Source organism: Trichogramma pretiosum, unplaced genomic scaffold, assembly GCF_000599845.2.
Source record: "Trichogramma pretiosum strain Unisexual culture from Peru unplaced genomic scaffold, Tpre_2.0 scaffold1, whole genome shotgun sequence".
NCBI lineage: Eukaryota > Metazoa > Arthropoda > Insecta > Hymenoptera > Trichogrammatidae > Trichogramma > Trichogramma pretiosum.
Genome location: NW_019641703.1, coordinates 2,427,306 through 2,450,011, shown reverse-complemented (window position 1 = coordinate 2,450,011; position 22,706 = coordinate 2,427,306). Strand labels below are relative to the sequence as shown.

Genomic DNA, 22,706 nt, shown 5'->3' with positions numbered 1-22,706 from the left:
TCAGGACTAAATTAAAATAAAAAAGCAATTCAGGAAAAGACTACAAAAAAATACAAATATTTTTAAATTAAAGTATTGTGCATAATTTTCGAAAAAGTTATGATCTAAATTGAGATTAGGATCAAAACTACAAATTCAATGTAATAATTTACCAATTAATGACTAACAAAGTAATTAGTTTAATGTACATTTTATTATTTTCATTTTTAGTAAGCAGAATAAATAAATAATTCGACGTAGTCTTAATAACTATTTAGCGCAGAGTTTAAGGCTTGCGTAGTTATATAAGTTAGTTTTTAAATCGTATTACTTATTACTGTCCTACAAATATATTACGTAGAAGAGCTTACACATGGACTAGTTGTTGATAAAAAAACTTATGATTATCATAAATTCGACAACAATATGTTAGAAAAAAGCATTCGATACTTAATGCACGTGTTTCTTATTGAGATTTTAATCTATAATATTTTTTTCTGGTCTAGAGTTTTTTTTGTAAGGCTAAAGGCACCTTTCATATTAATAAGCAGACATTTTTCATCTATTTACTATTGTGCATAGCGAGGTATTATCATAAATTTTTTCATCATTGAGTCGCATACAATCGTACATGTCTGGTATTTGAGTTCAGATTTTGCTTTGATCCCAGAAAAAACATCGTTTTTTGAGAATTAATTCGTGTATTTTACAAGATTTCTTCGTAAGTCTAGTTTTGCATAAGCAATTGCAAGTACAGCAATGGTGCAGAAAACGTCGAAAACTATATAAAATATTTTATAATGAATATTTACAGATATTATGATGAAAAATTTACTTTTCATTCTTTACAATTTTCATTATAGATCCGTAGATTTAGGTCTATCGTAGCAAACAAATTTTTGAAATTCTTTATGCGTGGACCCATTTACTTCGATTACGGAAATACTTTTTAGGAACTTTAAAAAAAAGAGCGATTTTTAAATAAAAAATAAAATTTTTGTATTATGAAATAAAAAGTATGACTTTTGAAATGCTCGAACGAAAAATTAAGCATATTTTTGCACCAGACACCAGTTATAGGCACTTGAATTTCTATCGTCTAAGATTATTGAAATAAATTCTCGAAAGAATTTACCTACAAAGATAAAAGACTACTGGGAATGCCAAAAATCATTTCACTGATCCATAATTTCATATTTTCTAGGATATCAAAGATATATTTAAAATCATCAACAATTATATAACATCTTTTAATTTCTTTTGAATAAGTTTTAACTTTTAATATCTAAAATCGTCTTTGGAATTTATAATTTATCTACACATGCGGAAGTAAAGTAAGACTGCAATAATGGAAATAAATCCGCAGTTTATAAGTTGGTAAGATTGAGTAACTTTTATAATTTAATTATCCTTCGAGTAAAAATATTTTCATCTGATAAAGCCAAAAATATTTTGGTATATTTTTAATTGAAAAGTTTTATAGTTGAACTATTGATTATCATATCATCTACTTTCATTTTAAACTTCTACTTTTTTTCTTCATTTACATAATTTTTATGATAACATTAAAAAGTTGAACAATGAAGTATAATTTTATAATATTATTAAAATGATTAATCGATGAAGACGGCGGAAATAACAATCTGACAATGAATGTGTCATTTTTCATTGAAAATCTTAAAATTGAAAATCGAACGTTTTGACGTTCATTTAAATTTAAACTAGTTTTCGAAGTTATTACAATCAATAATGCCATTCTTCCAAAAACAGTGTCTCAATGAATCTATTAAAAATTATGTTATTTACGTACTAAATGATGAAAAGGGCACAGTCGCACTTTTGTCATTCGTAACTCATCAGCCTGAACATTCGATAAAATATTAAACTGAGTATTTACATTAAATACTATTTATAAGTAATAATAAAACTAAGTAAATCACAGAATTATAACAATTTTATATACATGATTGATTATTATCCTACCCTTTGATAAGTTAAAAACTATAACGAGTTCCCAAGCATGTACGCTAAATCGTTGTTTTTTTTTCATTGGCGACTTGGAGTAAAATTTAATTTCTTTTTTCAAATAGAAATTTTCGTATACTACAGAGCGTAGCTTAGACAAGTTTCGCTTGCAATTCAATTTCATTGAATATTTTTTTCTCGAACAAGAGATAATAAATCAAACTGATTGGAAAAAATTTACATGTAATTTAAATACTCTGCGCGAATACACTCTTGATATTTTTTATTGTTATTTTTTTTTATTTCTCTTGGGTGAATTTTTATCGATTTTCAGACGTATGGTCCATATACTATATTTAATCAAAAGTAATTCGAGTCGTTAGATTGATAATTGATTGTGGACAGCTAAAGTATTTTTGGTTTTACCTGCATATAGTCAGGGCGTTCAGATTATCTTTCTGAACTTGTGAACTTAAAATTTTGACGCATATTTTTATAGCAATACGATTCTTGATCAAAGGCGTAGCTAGAAGGCCGATAGTCATACTTCGTCCTCGATGCTACGTAAAGGAATTTGCTGCTTTTGTGCTACCGCGTTCAGTACGTACATCAATTGATCTAATTTTTTGTCCATTATGGACAGCTGAAAACACACAAATTAATTAATTATTTTGATCGAGGCTTTCCACGAAATTTAATGTTGATTTACGTTTTTTTTGACGCTTCGATATCAATAACGAAGCGCATCAATTGAGTAAATACTGTGTGCAGTAATCTACATTTCAAATTCCTGCATCCATTGACTATGAATTTGCATACAATATACGTTGTATGTGTGTGAATGTCTATGTGCGTTGTATGTTTTTGTGGGTGTGGGTGTGGGTGTAAAAATGACTGCTCACCTGCTGTTCTACTCTGTAGAGACGCGCGCCTATTGTCATTGGTTTGATGTTGCCTGCTCGATCGATTCCCGCAAGGTAGCTGCCCGGTTTACCCAAAGTTTGGTCAAGCCTCCTTTGTAGCTCCTGTGTGCAAGAAGAAGAAAAAAAATCGATTTCTCTCTCTCTCTCTCTCTCTCTCACTGTACGAAAATATAAAAAAAAGGTTTGAGTCGCTCTATTCGATATGTATGTGTGTATATTGCATACATTCGAGTGGCGATACCTTGAGCTGTAACATCAATTCGAAAATCCATGCATAAATCGTCAATTTGCATTTTCATGCTCGCTGACCTCATTGTTCATCGCGGCTCGTGGGGGGTGTAAATAATACTCGTCCATATAAAAATCTATATACTCGTATGCATGTGTCGGTACATATGTATACAGCGACTACTGCAGCTCGAGCTGCGTCGATTTCGACCGACGCTGTAGACTGTATGTACCTACATACGCACTTGTTACCTCTACATATACGCAACGAGCAGCGACTCGTGGGACGTTCGTGCGGTGGGCTGCTGCTGGGGCTAACAAATTTATACGCCGCAATTTACGATACATCTGTCGACGACTCTATCTTTCGAGTCCGATCGAATGGGTACCAAAAATATATATGCATTATGCAGGTGAGTATGCACCTACACACACCCACGCAGTCAACCTTTGGACTATTATTTATTCGAGTAAAGGGTTGATATCGCGTGATCATTTTGTGTATATAGGTATTGATCATCGCCACAGCTCAACGCTCAACGGCGCGATGGCATTATAATCTTGATCGCACGCGACGCTCGCGATTTATGAGTCGAAATCTTCCAAGCACTGGGGCACTCGCTGCTGCACGCGTCACCCGCGGCGAGAGAAGAAGTTCGAAGCCCGACGAACTTTCAATTATTACAGTACGTGGTTGCCGCCACAAAAGCATCTCGTCCATGCGAATACAAACACCTTCGAATATAATCCGAGCCCCAAAAAGTGGCCCAACAGCGCCTCGAGCATGCTGCCATCCCCAATGTGCACTTGCGCGAGAGTATATAAAACTGAAATTTATTGCCGCTGTCGTTACCTTAATTCGCACCATCATGTTGAGGTGACCTTGGCTATACTGCTCAATGACATCCCGTACATCATAGGGTTTGCGTGCCTGTTGAAACTTGCGACGAGCAACGAAGTACTTGATTTTCCGAATGGCCCTTATCGCGTTCCGGTGTGCCTCCGTCAATCTAAGATTTCATATTTAATTATTCATTCGTTTGTGCACGAGTGTGCGTGTGTGTAACGCCGCATTTGTTTTTCATGTTCAAAGCTATACACATATACATAAAATAGTCGCTCGCATGCCGTACACATAATATAGACTTTAATGGTATCATTTTGCACGGTGAAAATCAAATTGCTCTCGAGCGTTGTTATATTAAAGTTTATACGATAAACTACATCCGTAAAGCTGCAGATGAATTATGTATTTATTGTTTTCAGACAATTTTGCATAATTGCTTTGCAATGCTTTTAATAGTTTGTTAACATTCAAGTTACATAAGCTCAATCAAGTGTGCAATTAGCAATTTTTAAAAGTGTAACTTTTCGAGTGAGATCAAAAATCTAATTGAAGCTTAAATACGATTAAATGCGGTGTTCTTCGTCAATAAATATCAAGTTCTTTCAGTTCGATCATTATTAACAAAATTCGATTGAATGAACATTCTTATCGATAATCTCAAGTATTGTATTGAATGCAATATGTACAAAGCATTTTCAAGAATTTTTGTAGCATTGAAACAGTAAAACGCTTCCTCATTTTTATACAGTTACTTTCTTTTTCCATTATTATAGTACAACTTCGAATTAACAACATATCTTTATCTCGTTCTTTTTTCTTCAGTAGAAATGAGAAAAAAATGTTGATAGTTCATCTGGGATTTAGCTTTTTTTCTTTCCACAACTATAGCTTGCTCTAGGTCTAATACACGAAGGAACGCATTTGTCTCAACTCACGTTGTTACGCGTTGGGGTTCGTCGATGTCGATGTCGATCTCATCACTGGCTGCTTCCGTTACGGAACTAGTCTGCGAAGTAAACAGGCTTCCCCTAGAAAATTGAAAATTCACAACAGACACGTTCAATTGCTTTTCTGTCTGGTCGTTTCATTGCTATTGCTGCAGGTTTTAAAGTGTATCAGGGATAAAAAATAAATCCAACTTTCTGTACATCAACAAATTAAATATTTGTTCTTGAGAAAGCGTTTAAAATATATACATTATATATAAAAATATTAACTTTAACATAAACTTGACATCGTATGACCTATATTCATAAAAGAAATTGCCAAAATTTTTTACTGAAAGCTTGTACAATGTAATTTTTGAGTTTCATTCGGATGCTTTGGCAATTTTCTTGCAAGCAGTATAAGAGCAAAGCTAAAAGCTTTTCAAGATATCCAAAATATAAGCTCGAGGCTCGTGTAATAAGCTTTATAATATTTTTTTTTCGCACAACGATGTAAAACATGCAATTTTTGTTGTAATTTTTATACCCTAGAGAAGAAAAATAATAAATAAGAACGATGAAGAACTTTCGATTTGCTAAGGACGCTGTAATACGATTTTTTTTTGTTGCAATTGCTTGGCTCATAAAACATTCTACACTTCATGGCTCGATATACTGGTTAAAAATAACTTATGCACTTATTGTAAATGGCTAATTATCATAGATGAAACAATTTTCGACGTCTTTTAGTATCATGGATCAACGTTGGTGCATTACAGCAAATGAAATAAAAAAAATTAAGCCAAGATTTAGCGTGGAAAATTGAAAGCTTTGAAGCTAAATCGATGATTACAATCAGCTACAAATCCTATTGATCATTAAGGTTGCCGTTATATGTTGGGTAATACGTTGAATATTTAAAAGCCCTTTAAATAAGAAATGGTAGCTGTTACCCTCATGTAGCTCATGAATAATAACACGGTTATAATTTATTTAAAATATCATTTCGCTAAAATTGAGTTAAATTTCCGGTATGAGCTTACTTATTAGTGTCCAAACCTTACTTATTGATTGTAAAAGATATGAAAAAATATTTGAAGAATAAATCCAGTTAAAGATTATAATCGTACATGTAAGTGAAATAAAATAATCCGATTAACGAGTACTTATAAAAAATTCCATGTTTTGATAATTAAATATTAGTGGAGCTTATTGAACGAGCTGAGTTCAATTTAACCATGCGTTTAGCTTGTGTGAAATTCAATTATGAATACATATTTATTAAAACAGTTTTTATCTATGTTTGATAGAGTTAGGAACTTTTGAAGTTCATTACAACTGTGTACTTTTTGTGACCCTGCAGAACTTTACTTGACCTTTGGAAACTGTAAACTTTTCTCGCAATTACTGTCTTATTCTCAATGCCCAAAAAAAAGGAAATGTATTTTAATTATTTTATTACAGGGTACACACTTCATAGGGAAATGATAATTATTACATAAATAATTTAAATTAAAGGAAATGAAAAATATATGATTGAATAATAATACGCTTTCAGTGCACAATTAAAACCATCAAACGCAAAGTCTTTTCCAATCCATTCAATAATTAATTTAGCTTATAGCTCGTGAAATAGAGCAATAATACTTTTTTTAACGAAACGATGAACTACGAAGTTCAATAAATGTGCCAGACAATTATACGCGTACAAGAAAAAAAAATTAATCTCCAGATCAGCTTCCGATGCTGTATTTTCGAAATAATTTTGATCCGTTGACGTATTTGTGTTGCTCGTCAAATCGATGCAGACGACGTCGACAGCGACGAGGTGGAATGCATTTATTTGCGATGATAAAATTTGGCTTTTGAGGACAAGTTAGCGAGCTCCGTGTGCGGGTGGGACTTTGACAAATAGGGCAAGCATAATGAAATGTATTTTAAGCCATATAGTTATGCAGTTGCATGTGTGATGCAACTTTTAACGGAAATGAATGGTGCGATTGAATTACTCGGCAGCCGAAAATCGATGAAGGCGGCTTGAAGTATTTTGGTCAAAGGTATCGCGTTTCATGACCATTGTTGGTAAAAAAAGTGTGCTTTCTCGATCGAAAAAAAAATATAAATAGTCACGTGTTTCATGCCATCTGAATAAAGCTCTAACATATATTGCCGAGGCAGAGAGAGAGAGAGAGAGAGAGAGAGAGAAAACGCTTGAAATTCCGATTATTCGCTCGTCAAGCGTGCTAGCATGAAACTCTGACGTTTCCAAGTGAGAAGCTTTTAACCCCCCCGAGTGAATAACGACAACTGCTTTGCGGCCGCTGCTGCACCCGAGAAAAGCCGAGAAATTTATTGAAATCGCGACCTCAACGGTCGTTTCGAGATTTTACTGGTTAGTATACTGGCTGCATTTGAGTGAGAGAGAGAATTAAGCTTGTATAAAGTGAAAAATATATGACGCTCGATCGATCGCTTGCTGCTGTGAATAATAAGCTTCCGCGAGAAGAAAATCAAACCAATTCGGTACGAAAAGATTTCGTTTAAAAAATAAATTTTATTTTTAATCGCCACAATATGCTGTCTCGTTGTACAAAAAAGGATATTAAAAAGCTTACGTGAGCTTGCGGGTGAAAATCAATGCACGAGCCGGCGCGGTTACAGCATGCTATCCTTCTCGCGTCGCGCACACATTAGTAAAATAATACGCGAAAGCACACACGCGACGCGACATCGTGGCCGAGCTCGTGTCCCGGAGCAGCAACGCTATACGCTATATATCCATGGATATACGCGGTGAAGACACGAGTCGCGGCCAGACAGGCCAGAGAAGCTACTAAGCGCCTCGTTCGCTGCTCCATGAAATTGGGTCGCATAAAAAAGTAGCTTGCCCGTACAGAGCTTTTATAAATGTGTATAATGCCAAATGGACAGAACGAGAGCGTGAGAAAAAGTATGTATATATCTATGTCTAAACGTAGTTATATTGCGTATTATCATCCGAGCAGGATCTTTGGGTCAATGTCTGGGCGCACTTACCGATTTTCCCGTCTGACCCTGTTGGGCGTGCAAGCCTTCGGCTCCTCCATGTAGAATATCACGTCGCCCTCGTTGTCCAGGCGTGGATCGGATATGTGCGGCTGCTGCTGCTGTTGTTGCTGCTGTTGCTGATGTTGCTGATGCTGTTGCGATGGTCCAGCCGCGACATTGGTACCGAGGCAGCTCGTCGTCGTTTGCGAATTGGCGACCTGCTGCTGGGCGTTGTCCAGCTGCTGTCCGTCCATGCGATTGCGGGACTTGCGTCGTTTGAGGACGCTCGCCTTTTTGGCTACCTGGATGATCAGAGACTGAACCCCAAATGCGTATTACGTACAAGCCGACACACAAAACACATCATGCGCTACCCTAAAGATCGGTTACTCTTTTTTTTCTTGAGGTTGTACATCAACCCAATAAATGTACGATTGTTTATTTTAATAATTATTAAAATTGTTTCATAATATTAAATAAATCCCTGGTGAAGATTTTTTATATCTTTTATATGACCTTTGAATACGACATACTCGTAGATCTTGCTTTCAATTATACAATTATTTTTACTTAGCTACTTGTAGATTTACAGATAATGATACTCGCCATCTAGTGGCGGAGGCTTAAAATTGTATTCAAAATGATTGAAAACTGTTATTCTCATGTCCTGTAAGCTTTATCTTTTTGAACATAATTGGAACTTGAAAATTATTTTAAACGAGCTAATTAGTGATTATATATTTTGAAATATCTCAACTTAGTATTTTTTGGCCATTAGGCTATTATTTATATTGAGTAATGTACCAGGGATGATTTTCAAAAATAAAGGTGTAATTATTAAATATCATAAGATAAATTTTAATAATAATCATAATAACCAATTATTCATTCAGTGGAAACCGTTCTATTTGCTGGATCGGTTACCCTATCTCCTATTTCCCGCGTGCTGTGACTCCGTTTTTATTTTTTTTCACGTGTTTCTGTATGTAAACATTGTCTGACGTATACTTGCGCGCGAGTGCTGTCGATACATCGACCGCCTGTGATTGTTTTTTCTCTTACTCCACATTCACAGGTTGCCAGATGCACTTTTTTCATATAGACTCTCAAAGCCTTTTGCTGTTCGTTTTTTTTTCACCGACGTTGTTTGATTTTCCGAGCTCTGCTCTAGCTTTATCTAACGTACTGAGCTTGTGCTTTGACACAATTTTGTAATGATAATATCGCATAAAGGGCAATTTATTATTTTACTTTCAATCGCTTGCTATGCTCAGTATTTTGGTTCAGTTTTTATGTTGATTATTTGTTGAAAGAAAATTTTGCGCGCTAATGTTTAACACTAAAATTAGAAATCTGTGTTCATTTAGTTTCGAAATATGTGTCTGTCTCTTAGGTATATTATCGTCATCATGTATCGCAAACAAAAATTTTTAGATAATGAAAAAGCTTCCGTGTATATTTAAATTTTAACAGCGGTAAAAATAGTGAGTTGAGTGCAATGAAAAACACGCGCCATTATTGTCAATGCTACTCTCATGAGTCCTACAATAGCTTTATGCTCTTGACCTCTATTAATGAAAGATTTTTAATCAACAATTAGATTAATTAAATGCAATAAACAAATTCTTCTATTCACATATCCACTGAGCTCGTGTTCAAGAGCTTTATATAATTTAAACGTATTTTTTTATAGATATCAGGTATTGATAAAAAACGTTTTACTATCTGAGAGAAATTTTTCATTTTTATCCATTATGGCTATTTTCAAATCGACTAAGAAACAAAGTCTAATAAAGAGTGTATATTCGTTATAAAAAATATATTTACGCCATGATTGAAATTCCAATGTGATTAATTTAACTTTGAATTGTTAATAATATAAACAAACTAATTTGATCATCCTAAAGTTGTCTGGTAGAAATGCTTAACATTATCAATAGGTTAATAACTAAAAATTACATTACCATTAATTTTATAAATTACTTTAAAAATATAAAGCTCGTGTTAAATGGCCTAAAATGTCAGTAATAACATTTCAAGTCTTGGCCACAAGATGGCGAGTACCATTATTTGTGAATCTGCAAGTGGTCAAGTAAATATTACTTTACTTTAATATTACTTTGAGATTTAAGTTGGTTGGTTAAGTTATCCATGATTGATTGATTTGATCGCTTTTTTAATAAACATTTTCGCTGGCCAAAAACTAGCCATAAAATATCCTATTTTATTTCCTGAGGAAAAAGACTTACAGTAGCATAATTTTATACTAATAAGAAACGGTTTAAAAATGATAACTCGTTTTGCACTACTTTTAATTTGTATGAAAAATTACACGTGTGTCCCGTTGACAAATCTGCATCGAGTTCAATGCGACAAGCGACTGAAAGAGCGCAAGCCTGGAGCATTTGAGAAATAAAATTTTTACGCGCGCTACTCACTCGTAGAAATGTACGTACGCTAAAGTGAGACACTAGAATACGTAGGTTGAAAAGAGTTAAGGGGAAGTGAAGGGGGGGGGGGGGGGNGTGAAGGGGGGGGGGGGAGGGGGAGTACATTACAAACAATCGGAATGCAAAGGTGTGTTAGACACACATATTTACACGAGACAAAGCCAAGTACTACAAACAACAGTCTTTTGAACGTAACGGCCAAAGCTATAAAGACGCATCACGCATACCCATTACACATGCATCTGACATAATACACACGAGTTTGAAAGCAGTTGTTCATTGATTATTCTCGTGTTTTTCACTCCGCAATGTACCACTTCGAGCTGATTTTATAATCCGTCAGTTTGATTGTTCCAAAGACTCGAATGGGTATTAAAATTAAAGTTTCAAGAAAAAGGCGGGATTGTGTTTAGCGCATTTAAGGGAGAGAACAATACGAAAAGCTTTCGCTCGAAAGTTGGAAGCTCGAAAGCTTTCGCTCAAAGTTAGCGCTAAGCTAAATTCAGGAAATTCAGTGTGCCAGAGTTTCGTCAAAGTTTGGCATTGTTTTTAGTAAAATCAAAATATGCACTTTTAGTTGCGAACATATGTCCATTCACATAATCTTCATAACAAGTTGAGTATTAGTAACTTATTTAGTCGCACAACGAGCGAGCGTTATTAAACCACTCATAACGTCTCTTTAGAGTAGCTGTTAAATAAATTGTATATAAATTGGAAAATTTTTAATTGAGTGTTTATGCTAATACTACTTGATTTCGAAGTGTTGTTGTAAATGCGAAATGCTAAGCCATGAAAGTAGTTATATGCAAAGGCTTATTCTAATTGTTTCAAAAATTAACCGTGCAAGTGTAGATAGAAAGTTCAATTTACGACTGCTAGCCATTGTTTATAAATCAATAACGCGTTACCATAACTTTTGAAAAAAATAAATTGTAGCTATAGTTTTTATCAATAAAAGAAGATACTTCGTGCCTCTCTATTGAATAACGTATGAATAGCGTTACTACTGCACTACGGTATACGCACGAGAGAGTATGCGTTTAAAATTAAAATCTATTAAAATTGTGTAACCGATGGAAATTGAAACTAATAAAAAAGTGTTGCGTGCCTTATGCAATTGTCAATAATTTTTTTTTTTATTAAAAGAAAAAACTATGCAGAATTCTTTTATGGATTGGTGCCAAATGCATTGTCAACTACTTGTGTGGTATGCACTAGTTGCTCAATAAAATTGTATAAAAATCACACAAATGAAGATGTAGCAAGTATAACTACCACGATGATGATCATTTTTCAAGGATGTCAATTCTGTTTTGAAATATATTTAACGCGTTTTCCGACATTTCTTTCAAATGCATTGTCTTCAAATCAACAGATTTTTATAGATATTACATTAATCCGTATTTACTAATGGATACTATTTTTATAATGATTCTATTTTTAAATTTTTATCTCGAAACAGAGTATTAAAAATATCTATTCATCACAAAAAAGTTCTGAACAATAAACTTCCAGACACGAATTTAGAGAAACATACAGCAGCTCCGAGAAGTTTGTCAGGGATTGGAATTAGATTAAAGAGTTACGAGTCAATCGCGGTATGCGCATATTGTGTCGTTTCGGTTCGATAACGTTGGCGTTGACGTCTCTCTCTCTCTCTCTCACTCTCTCGGTTTAGCATTCAACTCTGCATACGTAGTCGATACAAGGCGTTATCTGTCATTAGCTATATAGAGGCTGCACTCTATACTGCGGCTGCTGTTCTCAGCGATCGCAAGAGAGGCTTTGGTTAGTAAACGCGACAACGCACACATCCTGGAAGCTCTCGGGGATGGCGGTGGCTCTAATTGAATAACATCGACGTGTCACGACGATTCGCGCACACATATATACGCATACTTAACCGGAGGAGGGCTGCTACATGCAAGAGATGCAAAGAGACAAGTCGAAGTGCAGCAGGATAGAGAAGTAGCTGTGTTCGAGTGGTGCTCTCTAAACGCTGAAACGGAAGGTTGAACATGCGGTCGTGTACGTACAGATAGATAGCGGTGGGTGGGTTAAGCTCCTTCGTGTGTGTGTGTGTGTGTATGAGTGTGTGTCATAATATGTACCTTGCTCAGCGGTGTAGTCGGCTGTCCCGGCGGAGTCGTGTCCTTCAGGTAGATGTTCCACGTGGCAATGCTGTTGGTCGTTTTCTCGGCGGCGTGACACCTCCACAGGCATTGGATGAGCATCGCCGCCGCCGGTATCTGCCGATTGAAGTGCTTCTGGCGCTGCTTCTGCTGGACTTTGAGCGCGAAGCCGGAACCGAGGATGCCCTATATTCATACGTAATAATATGCGACAAAAAAAACACGTGATCGATAGAGAATACATTATTATAATCAATTTGTCTCTTCGTCGATCGTCTTACCGCTGGAAGCGCGAAGAAGGAAATGGCGAACACGCTGAAGCAGGAGGCCACTATTTTTCCCATCCAAGTTTGGGGCACGGCGTCTCCGTAGCCTATCGTCGTGACGGTTATCTAGACACACGATGACGGCCGAGCGAAGAAAAATCTTGATATTATTCGTTTCTCGAGCTATTTTTAGAAATTATTACATTGACTTCCAAGGATACGCGGGCCGCGATTACGACGAGTAGATATAGAGCGCGGGAGAGCGTCGATGCAAAAAAAAACACCTTTTTTAGGCATGAATTCATACATTAAATTTGCACGATGATTACTCGGTATGTAAAAATAGCTTTATCATCGGATCCTAGGCACACTATTTTTCGAGTCGGGGGTAGCAAAAAAAAGGTCTAGTCAAATTACAATTTACTGACCAAATAAAACGGTGTATTTTTAGGATCGGTAGCAGATCGGCAACAAAAATAAATTATGTATCGCTGCCTGTATGTATAACTAAATCGAAGACACACTCACCACGCCCCACCACAGAGCATCGGCGTAGCTGGCAAAGTCCGTCCTTCCTTGAGGCCCGACCACGTCCTTTTCGGCCAAGTAAACGAAGTAACTGCTAAATATGAGGCCGAGGAAACCAATGTACAGCGTTGTAATTAGCTCCTGCGAAACGATAGAAAAAAAACAACGTGTAATTGCACTCGAGTAGTTGTACATGTAGAGTCGTAGCTCTGTAAGGTCACTGGATTCTCGCGTGGTCGCTATACGTGTACGATAACGCGATCATCCATTTAGCGCGAGAAACGGCCGCGGCTTACATGGCGGGGTAGTAGAACCACGCCCGGTCGATTTTCTTCTTAGCGACTTCCTCTTTCTCTATACAGCGCCGTGATGTGCAGTTCCGCGATCCTCGCCTCAAGGTCGTCTCCGCGGGTCGTGTACAGCTCTAAGTGCACGGCGCGCTAATCGATATATGAGGCACGGTTTTTTTTCTCTCCCTCGCCTCGCATTGTTATTGCGCGCGTTTTGTGCATTTCTATGAAGTAGTAGTAGCAGCAGTATAGCCTTTAGAAATAACTCGACGCGCAGCTTTGATCGATTTGACAATTACCATATATGCCAGAGCCGAGCGCCGGTGCAGAAAAATGAGTTCAATTCCAGAGGCATGTCACGCGACTTATGCACAGGCAGCAAGTATATACATTGTATCTCGTCATGCACATCTCCCATAGTCATTATTGTACGTATGTCGTGTGTACGCGACTTATGTACGCGTATATATATACGTAGCGTGTATGTGCGCACGATATATATAACTTAAATTATGAATAAAATTTTTTTAACCTCATCCATGCTAACATTGAACTCGCGTAAATTGTATCGCATCTATTTATCAAGCGTGCATTAGTAAATGTTGACCTAATTTCGCGTTCTTTTTTTCTAGGCTTTTTGGGCTTTAAATTAAAAGCTCTCTTAATTAAATGCGAGACAAAAGTTTCGGCTGCACTTTTTTTCTTTAATCGTTTTATAAGACACGAAACCGAAATTCAACATGAAAAATTTACGACTGGAAGTTCGCGAAGAAATGATATCTTTAAATACGATTCATTAACGAAGCTTCAAATTTTTAATTCTAATATTGAATCATTGTTAAATCTGCATTTAGATCTCAATTTAGAGTTTTAGTTATCATGCTCAGCTAAGGTAAAAATAATCATCGGAATATTAACTTACTTGACGATGAATAAAAACTACTGAGCCGAGGAGTCTCCAGGTACCTCCTTGGCGGTCTACGTGAAGCATTCGTAAAATTTGAAGGAATCTAATGCCACGAATGGCGGAAGTAGCGAAGACTTGTCCATTGCTGCCGACCGATAGGACAACCATCGACGCCACAACTACTATTAAATCTGTATGGATCGAAAATTAACAATTATTACAAGGATGAAAAAATTTGAATTTAGTGCAGATAAAATATAAATCAGACATTAAAATTAAAATGAACGATACTGAATTGCATTCAAGGTACTTTTACATGACATCTTTGTTGAAAATTGATGTAAAAGTTACGATTTATTTTTATACATACACTGCGCAAAAAACAGGAAATTTCGATCATACACATTACTTTCAATGAAAAAGTGAGTTAAAAGAATTCAATTTCATCCTCAAATGTATACATTTCGATTGAAAATAAATGTTCTAATAAGAAGAATTCTAATAAAATGAATGTTCAGTAAAAAAACATTTGGAAAATATAATCATAATTAAAGCCGGCCTCCCCCGCTAGATGGCGAGTACCTTTATCAGTAAATCTGCAAGTGGCAAAGTAAAAATAATTGTATAAGTATGAGAATAATTGAATGCTACAGCAAAGTGATTTTTTACATTTATCTCCTTTCGTTTTTTGAGATTTAATGCATGACCCTGTAAAAATTATTTTTAAAGTGTGTTATGAACTCCACGTATGTTAACTCTTTTTTCAGGTACGCAATAATTCACAAGTTAGAGTTAGATGTCGTATGACCAAATTTTTCGGAAACCAAAAGAGAAAAAACAAAGCTTTAGTATTCAGTAAACAAGCATCTTATAATAAAATAAATGAGTTTGTCATACAATATTTAATAAAATTCAAATCACATTAATTTTACATGAAAATTAATTCAACTACGTAGAGAAAAAAACTTCCCAAAACGTTAATGAATAATTTCAAATTTTGCACTGACCTATAATACATATTGGTTTCCGAATAAACCTCATCCGTCCACAGCATCCCATGTACTTCGACCTGCATCCAGCGCTCCACAGTCTCACCAAATATTCCACCCCGAAAAATACAACCAAACATATTTCCTGCAAAATTTCACAATATAAAGCAAAATTGGTTTGCTCTTCTTGAAAATATAAACAAGCTATGCTCTATGCATAAAAGAATAGAAGTTATCCGGTTTAAAAAATTGCTCAAACAATACAATAGTACTCTGTAAATAAGCAATCGTATCGACCACTCATGTTACATACTATTTATGTAAGAACTTCATGCACGGACTATTTAATCGCTGTCAACTCATTGTCTTTGACAAACAAAGTATTACCCTTCACAATCTTTACATGCACAAATACACACATATATATTTAAAAAAATGAATAAATCAACGAGGACAAACTTACCATCCAAAATAAAGTTTCATTCGCGAAATCACTGTACTCATCAATGGTAGACAACACACTAAATATAAGGCACACCAATACCACCATGAACCTGCATTGGAATGAACAAAAAAAAGAGGAAAAACTTTGACTGATTTATCGTAGTAGCCGGTGGGCTCGAAAATGTTGCAATACTAACACCGAGCAATGGTAAAGGAAGCATTTCCATCCCGTGGGACGTTCCAGGAAGTTATAGACTTGGCCTTGAAAGGTCGCTTTGCCAGCGCGCCGATGCTCTTTCACGCGATACCGGCCTTCCCATGCGTTCCGCTCGCCGCCGACCGTTGCGATTTGCAGCCTGGGATCGGCTCCTATAACAATATCTTATGCTTATGTAATACACACACACACACACATAATATGCAGGTAGCTGAGCTTGGCCATCGATCGAATCTAGCCCCGCGGGCTAAGCTTCTCTGTGTATATTGCATTAATATTTGTGCCGAGCGAATATGCACGAATTCGAGCCTCGTACCGTAGAACATCAATATGTATTTGTTTACCTATTGTTGCATACGCTCGTGCGGAAGCTCATCATCCAAACCATGATGTAATTTTACTTTATTTTTTCGAATCGATGCAACAACGGTCTTATCAAATATACACATGTAATACGGATGCATGGGGCAGCCAAGAATCATTTACTAATTAGGTGAAAGCCTCGGTGAATTTAGCAAAAAAAAGCTCGCGCGGTGTATATCTCAGCGAATCGATTCGCGTGACTCATTTTGAAAATTGTTCCTCATGCTCGTTATTATTATGCATAATATATAATATATAATATATATAATTGAGTTCATCTCGAAAAGTGGTTCAAGCTTATAGTATGCGAATGTGTGCACGTATAACGTCGGATGGAGTCGATAGTTCTTTGTTGAAATTAAAATCAGTACAATTATATCCGTACACGCGATATTTAATTTTTAACGTGTCACTGTACATTTTTTTTCTTTTTCAAATAACAGCAGTGGGTCGAGAACGAAGAACAATGTCCGCCTTTTTTTGTACGATCGGCAAAATGTTTGCGTAATATTTTTTTAGCGAGCTTATTCGAAAGTGGAGTAGAATTCAATCGAATCAATGATTCAAGCCTCGGTAAACGCTCGAAACTCTCTCACGAATTTCAGCTGCCGCTGCCCCGCTAGCATGATACAGCTCTATACTTAATTCGTGCATATTATGAAGCATTTAGGTATAATAAGTAGGCTCGATTGGCGGAAAACTAACCAGCGAGCGAGTCGATATTGTCGGACTGCAGAGTGGTGGTGTCGGACAGGGGCGAGGGTGTGGGCCTGGTATCAACTGTCGGCTCCAGATGAAACAGGTCGTTGCTTTTGGCCGACGCATTGCCGGATGGTCCACCGACGACGCCTGGACCAACTCCGACCTGAGTGATCGTTACGTTGAGCGAGCCACGGTTACCTGTGCACGTGGGTCATGCGAAAAGATACACATTTAAGCATATATTTATAAATATATTATGAGTACGCGTTATTAAACCTCGGGCGGGTGGGTGAAATAGGATCGGTAAATTGAAATTGATCGCCCAAGGAGGCTGCCGCTGCTACCCGGTCGTCTATAATTCGTTTATAAGTAATACTTTTCACAAGGCACTCCTCGTCGTCCAGCGAGTATACATGCCGTTCGTCGGCTCTCTCTCCCTTTCCGATGTTTCTTGCGGGTTCTTTTTTCCTTTATTCATACCGATATGTATACGAAACACACACAGTGGCACAATTCTTTCTCGTTAATAATGACCTTTGTCGCTCCGCGAGTTATTTTTAAAACACAACACATTTTAAAATACAACAATTTTCCGCTTTCGGGCTTCATAGAGAGGCGATAGATCGATAGGCGTATACAACAAAGATATGATACACGTGGCATACCTGTATATACCGCGTGAAAAAAAAAATTTTTTTGCTTCTACCAAATGACGAAGCGCTACATTATACGCGAACGGCTCGTGCATTTCTGATTTTTCACCGAGAGCTTGCATTATATCTAATGTGTAAGTCAATCGCGTTGGCAGTATACAGCACGCCTACATACTTGTTTCACATTGTTGCAATTGAAAGCAAAACTATTCTTGGAAATGCGCTATCTCGTATCGATTGTTAAATTGTAAAGTAAAAAAGAGAGCTTGATATTATATTTTACGCGCTCTATTCATTATGAAATATTTCTTTTTTTTTTAATAATAATAATAAGTCGAGAAATGTATTAAAATGCACAAAAATCCTTTGGTGTCCATCCTTTCAGAAAAGCTCGAACATAAAGAACTTCATTTAAAAGCTCTTTCTCTCTGAAATATTAAAAAATCGAGACTGTCTGAGAAGCACGCACAGCGCGCGTGGGCGAGGATGACGCGCAAAGAGTGAATACATCTTATAATTAACTCGGTGTGAGCGAGCGAGCGACGACGAACCTGTCTTTGACTGAGCTCGTGGCAAGAGTCCTTGGACCTCTTCGAGGGGCATAGCCTGCAGATGAAAGTGATCCCGATGATGATGGTGAAGATGATGCGCGTGAGAGTTGTACTGGTGCTTGCCACGGTCCCTCATTCCTAGTCCGTAGGTAACGACAGAGCGACGATGATTTTTCCTCCGTCACCACTCTTTCTCCCTCTTCTTCTTCTTCTTCCGATTCTGCTTCTTCGGCTTCTTCCGTTAGTCTCGGCAGCCGTGAGCCGCAAGACTCACGTGCCAAAACTGCCTTTGATTTCGAGCAGCGGGCGTTGCGGCTGGCGCGCTTCCTCTTGGTCCGGACGCAGCTCAGCGACGAGGCCGACGACGAAGTCTTCCGAAAGTCCACGTGGACTCGGTGGGACGCAACGAGAGCTCGACGTGGCTGGAACGTCATCGCCTGGCCGTCCCACCTACAACGACCATGTCCTGCTCAGCGAGACACTCGACGCGACGCTCGATGCAGTGTGTGCAGCAGCAGCAGAGCAGCTACACACGCCTTCGACTTGGATTATCCGCTATAGGCGACGCGAGAGGCTGATCACATCGCGCGGGCTTGAGCTTGGACTCGGTGGCGCTCCCCCCCGGCGTTGAAGATCTTCGTCGAAAGCTCGCAAAACTTTTTATCGCCACCTGGAAGCAAACTTCGAGTGGAGAATGAGAGGGCTGCGAGTTTAAGGTGAATACACACAAAAAAAAATATATGTATATAGACGTATCGGACTTGTGTGTCTTAAGACCACTTGACTTAAAGGGTGGAAGCTTTTATGTAGAACGTTCATATCTGTAGGGTGTATGTAAAGCATACGTATGGAGCGTGTATACCGAACAATGTCCGTACGTCATCGCGAGGCTCGTATCGCAATATATGCATAGTACTTCTGCCACTATTGTACGAGTAGCGCCGACTTTGTTAGCATCAATCCGTTGTGTTTATTTTAAACATTACTCAATTATTAGTTGAAATTTTAAATTCAATTTTTTTCTGTATAATATGTTTATTTATTAGTATTTCATGTTCGTTTATGTAATTTTCAGAGTTGAGTTTTATCATTTTGAATATTTTTTTCGGTTATTAGAACATTGCGACGCCTCTGACAAACAATAAATCGTTTATATGTTAACTTAAATGTAAAGTGTCGAATCTTAAATTTTGAATTGTTTGCTCTTTTAAATTGTAGAAAAATATCATAAGTTCTTTTACAAAAATTCTCAACATTTTGTGACTAGTTTTTGGTCAACGACAAAGTTTCTCAAACATAAAAGAAAATACATGAATTCCTTCATTTTTTTGGTCATTTTTAGACGAAATAAAATGTTATCTCATTGTTTCACTAGCAGATTTACAAATAAAGGTACTCGCCATCTAGTAGCAAAAGATGAAAGTGATATTATTATCATTTTAGGTCAATTCAAATGCACCGATTATTTTTAACATAATTACAGCAGATAAATCACAAAAAACAAGAAAAATAATGATAATGTATATTGAAATAATCAAAGTATTTATTTTTTATTCATTGGACTATAATATTGATAATTAATATTGAATATTTTTACCATGGTTATGAACAATATTGATACAATCATGCAATCGACTATTTAAATATAATCCTTAAAGTCAAAATCATTATCATTCGTACCATCAAAACAGAAAATATGAATTCATATAGGCTATGGATAAAGTGACACAGCAAGCAATACATTGGGAAAAAACTAATGTTATTTTATTTTTAACGTATGTTTTAACTAACATTATCAATACAACAATTTCAACCAATAATGTTTTGAGTAAATGAAATAAACACTATATATGTTTTCATCAGTATATGATCTCTATATGAAACATACTAAATATATATTGATATTCATTTCAAGGTAAATCTATTATGCACATTTATCGCATTTGAATTATAGGATAATACTTCTAAAAACAATTGTTTTATGATTCTCCTTGAAATACAATTATAATAGTTTGTTTTCTTTTATATGTTTATTATTTATTTTATAGTTCTGATGATTATCATTAGAATGACTGAGAAACGTCTTGAAAGTTTATAGCTACTAATTTACTAATGTATTCTACAAAAAAATAATGGAAACCAATAAAAAATTCGAGATTATATTTTCATCTCTATAATTGTTGCGGTTGAAATTAGATCGTTCAATTTATTTAAAATACAATATGCCGAATAATGGATTCAATTGAAAATTTTTCATTATTTTGCTAATGAAAATACTGACATATAATTTAAGTTTTGACGTCCAAATTATAAAAATTTCTAATTACTTATTTAACAAATTATCTTATCTATTGTTCATTTCAAGTAGAAAAATACTATTAATTTTTATAAATATTCATCAGCCTTTAAAGTTTCGAGTAAATCAAGAAAGTGTTCTACAATAGATATTTATTTTTCCAGTAAATTTCATACACGTCGTTTCTCATTTAGATTCGAATCTGTCATCTGCAATTTTTTACACTTTACTTATCCGAAAATTATCTTGAGGTACACAACGTGCGATTTAATTTGTCTGCGTTACTTTATTTTTTACAAACGACTCGCTCGTGAAAGCACGTAGCAAACATTAGAATCCATCTTCCCTGATACCATTATCTTTTCATGATTTCTTCCTTTTTTTCGTACATAGCTTTCGGCGCGTTTGTAAAAAAACAAAGGAATAGACCCATGGAAAATGAAAGGAATTTTTTTCCCCCAGCCATGCGCTAAAACTTCTTGTCAAAGTAAGCGCGCGCGCGCGCAAAAAGCAGTCGTGCGACTAATTTTCACCCCTCGACGACGAGCGGTGAAGTGGAAAAGAAAGCTCATTTTTTGCCCTGTCCCAATCTTTTCCGTCTTTCCTGTTTTCATCATTGAGAGAGAGAGCGAAACAAAAAAAGAAAGGAAAAGACCGTACAGAAGATATTAAAAGTCACCTCACCTGAGCTTTCTCTCGAGCTGCCCGAACGAAATTTCACATATAGGAGATCACTCGGGTATAGATGTGTCGTCGATAATTGCCCAACGCGACTCAGTAGAAACGATCGCAGCACGAACGCGTCGACTTTCGACACGCTGTTTTCTTCACGGTAATCGAAGCTTTCACACTCATTATTATTATTTCCTTTTTTTCTTCACGCTTTAGCACAACATGACACACGACGCACCCGCGATAACAACAACAAGAGGCCAGCAGCAGAAACGACGACTGCACGTACGAAAGCTCTCCTCGTGAAATCGAAGCTCTCCCTGCAGGCCTGGGTTTCGGGCAGAGAGCTTTCAGCTTACTCGTCGGTCGGTGGTGCGCGCAACACGTTAGTACGGCTGCAGCTGCAGCGCTGCACGTTGTACACCCACGCACATGGCTCAATTACGACGACGACGATATTCGCTCATTTACTTATGCTGCTATTGCTGCACATGCACATGTGAGCGCTTAGTCGCCGTAGTTTACGGTCGCGATAAATTATGCACGCAAAAGCGAAGGGTAAAAATTGTATCGGCCAGTAGTAAGCGCAGTAAATGGTATTATACAGTATGGCTAATGTAAGCTGCTGCTAAACACACTGCACTGCTGCGGCACACACTCACTCGCGCGCCACGTTGCAAGCACGTTGCCGCCGTCGCCGTAGCCGTAGCCGCCACAGCCACGGCCCGTGTCACGATCTATTATTTATACAAAAAGTCGAGACATTATAGGCGCGATATCGTCGTTTAACCACTGCACTACTGCTACTGCTACTACGTATGCGCTACGTTTATTACGGGTTTATGATTTTACTGCCCGCGCGCGACTACCGACTGAATAACTGTCGCGCGTGCCTCACGCGCGGACTGCAAAGTAGCGAGAGATGAGCTAACAACGGTGGTAGTCGCGGCGTTGCGGGGGTTGTGCACACACGCAAATGCCAGAACAGAGAGCCGCGCGAGACAAAAAAGGAGGGAGGAGAGAGGGAGAGAGAGAGAGAAAAGGACTCGCGTATACGTATGTATGTAGGCCGTGTACGCTCGGCGCTCGCTCTCACGGCCCGAGTAATCAGAGTCAGTCTGCGACGCGACGACGAGACTCGACTCGACTCGTGTGTCCGGCGCGCGCGAGAGGCCTATAACTACTACTACTATAGCAGCAGCACTAGGCACTCTATAGTCTCTCTCTCTCTCTCTACTTTTATGACGATATGGCTTAGGGTAGTTGTGGTAGCAGCAGCAGCAGCAGTAGTAGTGGTATACACTATGTACTAGGTAGACAGGCAGTTGCGCGCGCGTTCACTAGCTCG

General features: G+C 37.2%; 1 protein-coding gene across 4 annotated transcripts; it reads right to left on the bottom strand.

Annotated features, from left to right (window-relative positions):
• Positions 1 to 32: 32 nt before the first annotated feature.
• On the bottom strand, positions 33 to 22,503 carry LOC106657358 (potassium voltage-gated channel subfamily KQT member 1-like). Of its 4 annotated transcripts, XR_002763640.1 has the most exons (16): positions 21,371 to 22,503; positions 18,391 to 19,060; positions 17,190 to 17,384; positions 16,102 to 16,285; positions 15,924 to 16,014; positions 15,479 to 15,605; positions 14,487 to 14,662; positions 13,275 to 13,415; positions 12,762 to 12,872; positions 12,460 to 12,666; positions 7,905 to 8,212; positions 4,878 to 4,970; positions 3,949 to 4,105; positions 2,847 to 2,969; positions 2,371 to 2,587; positions 33 to 2,294 (listed from the first exon to the last, which is right to left on the bottom strand). XR_002763640.1 is itself a non-coding variant. In XM_014378830.2 (15 exons), exons 2-15 carry the CDS (start codon positions 18,524 to 18,526, stop codon positions 2,486 to 2,488), a joined length of 2,151 nt encoding a protein of 716 aa, XP_014234316.1. In that variant the 5' UTR covers positions 18,527 to 19,071; positions 21,371 to 22,503; the 3' UTR covers positions 33 to 2,485. The 4 variants fall into 4 exon arrangements, 3 of the variants coding, with proteins under 3 accessions (XP_014234316.1, XP_014234307.1, XP_014234326.1); XM_014378830.2 differs by having other exon boundaries at positions 33 to 2,587; positions 18,391 to 19,071; XM_014378821.2 differs by having other exon boundaries at positions 33 to 2,587.
• Between the last annotated feature and the right edge of the window lie 203 nt (positions 22,504 to 22,706).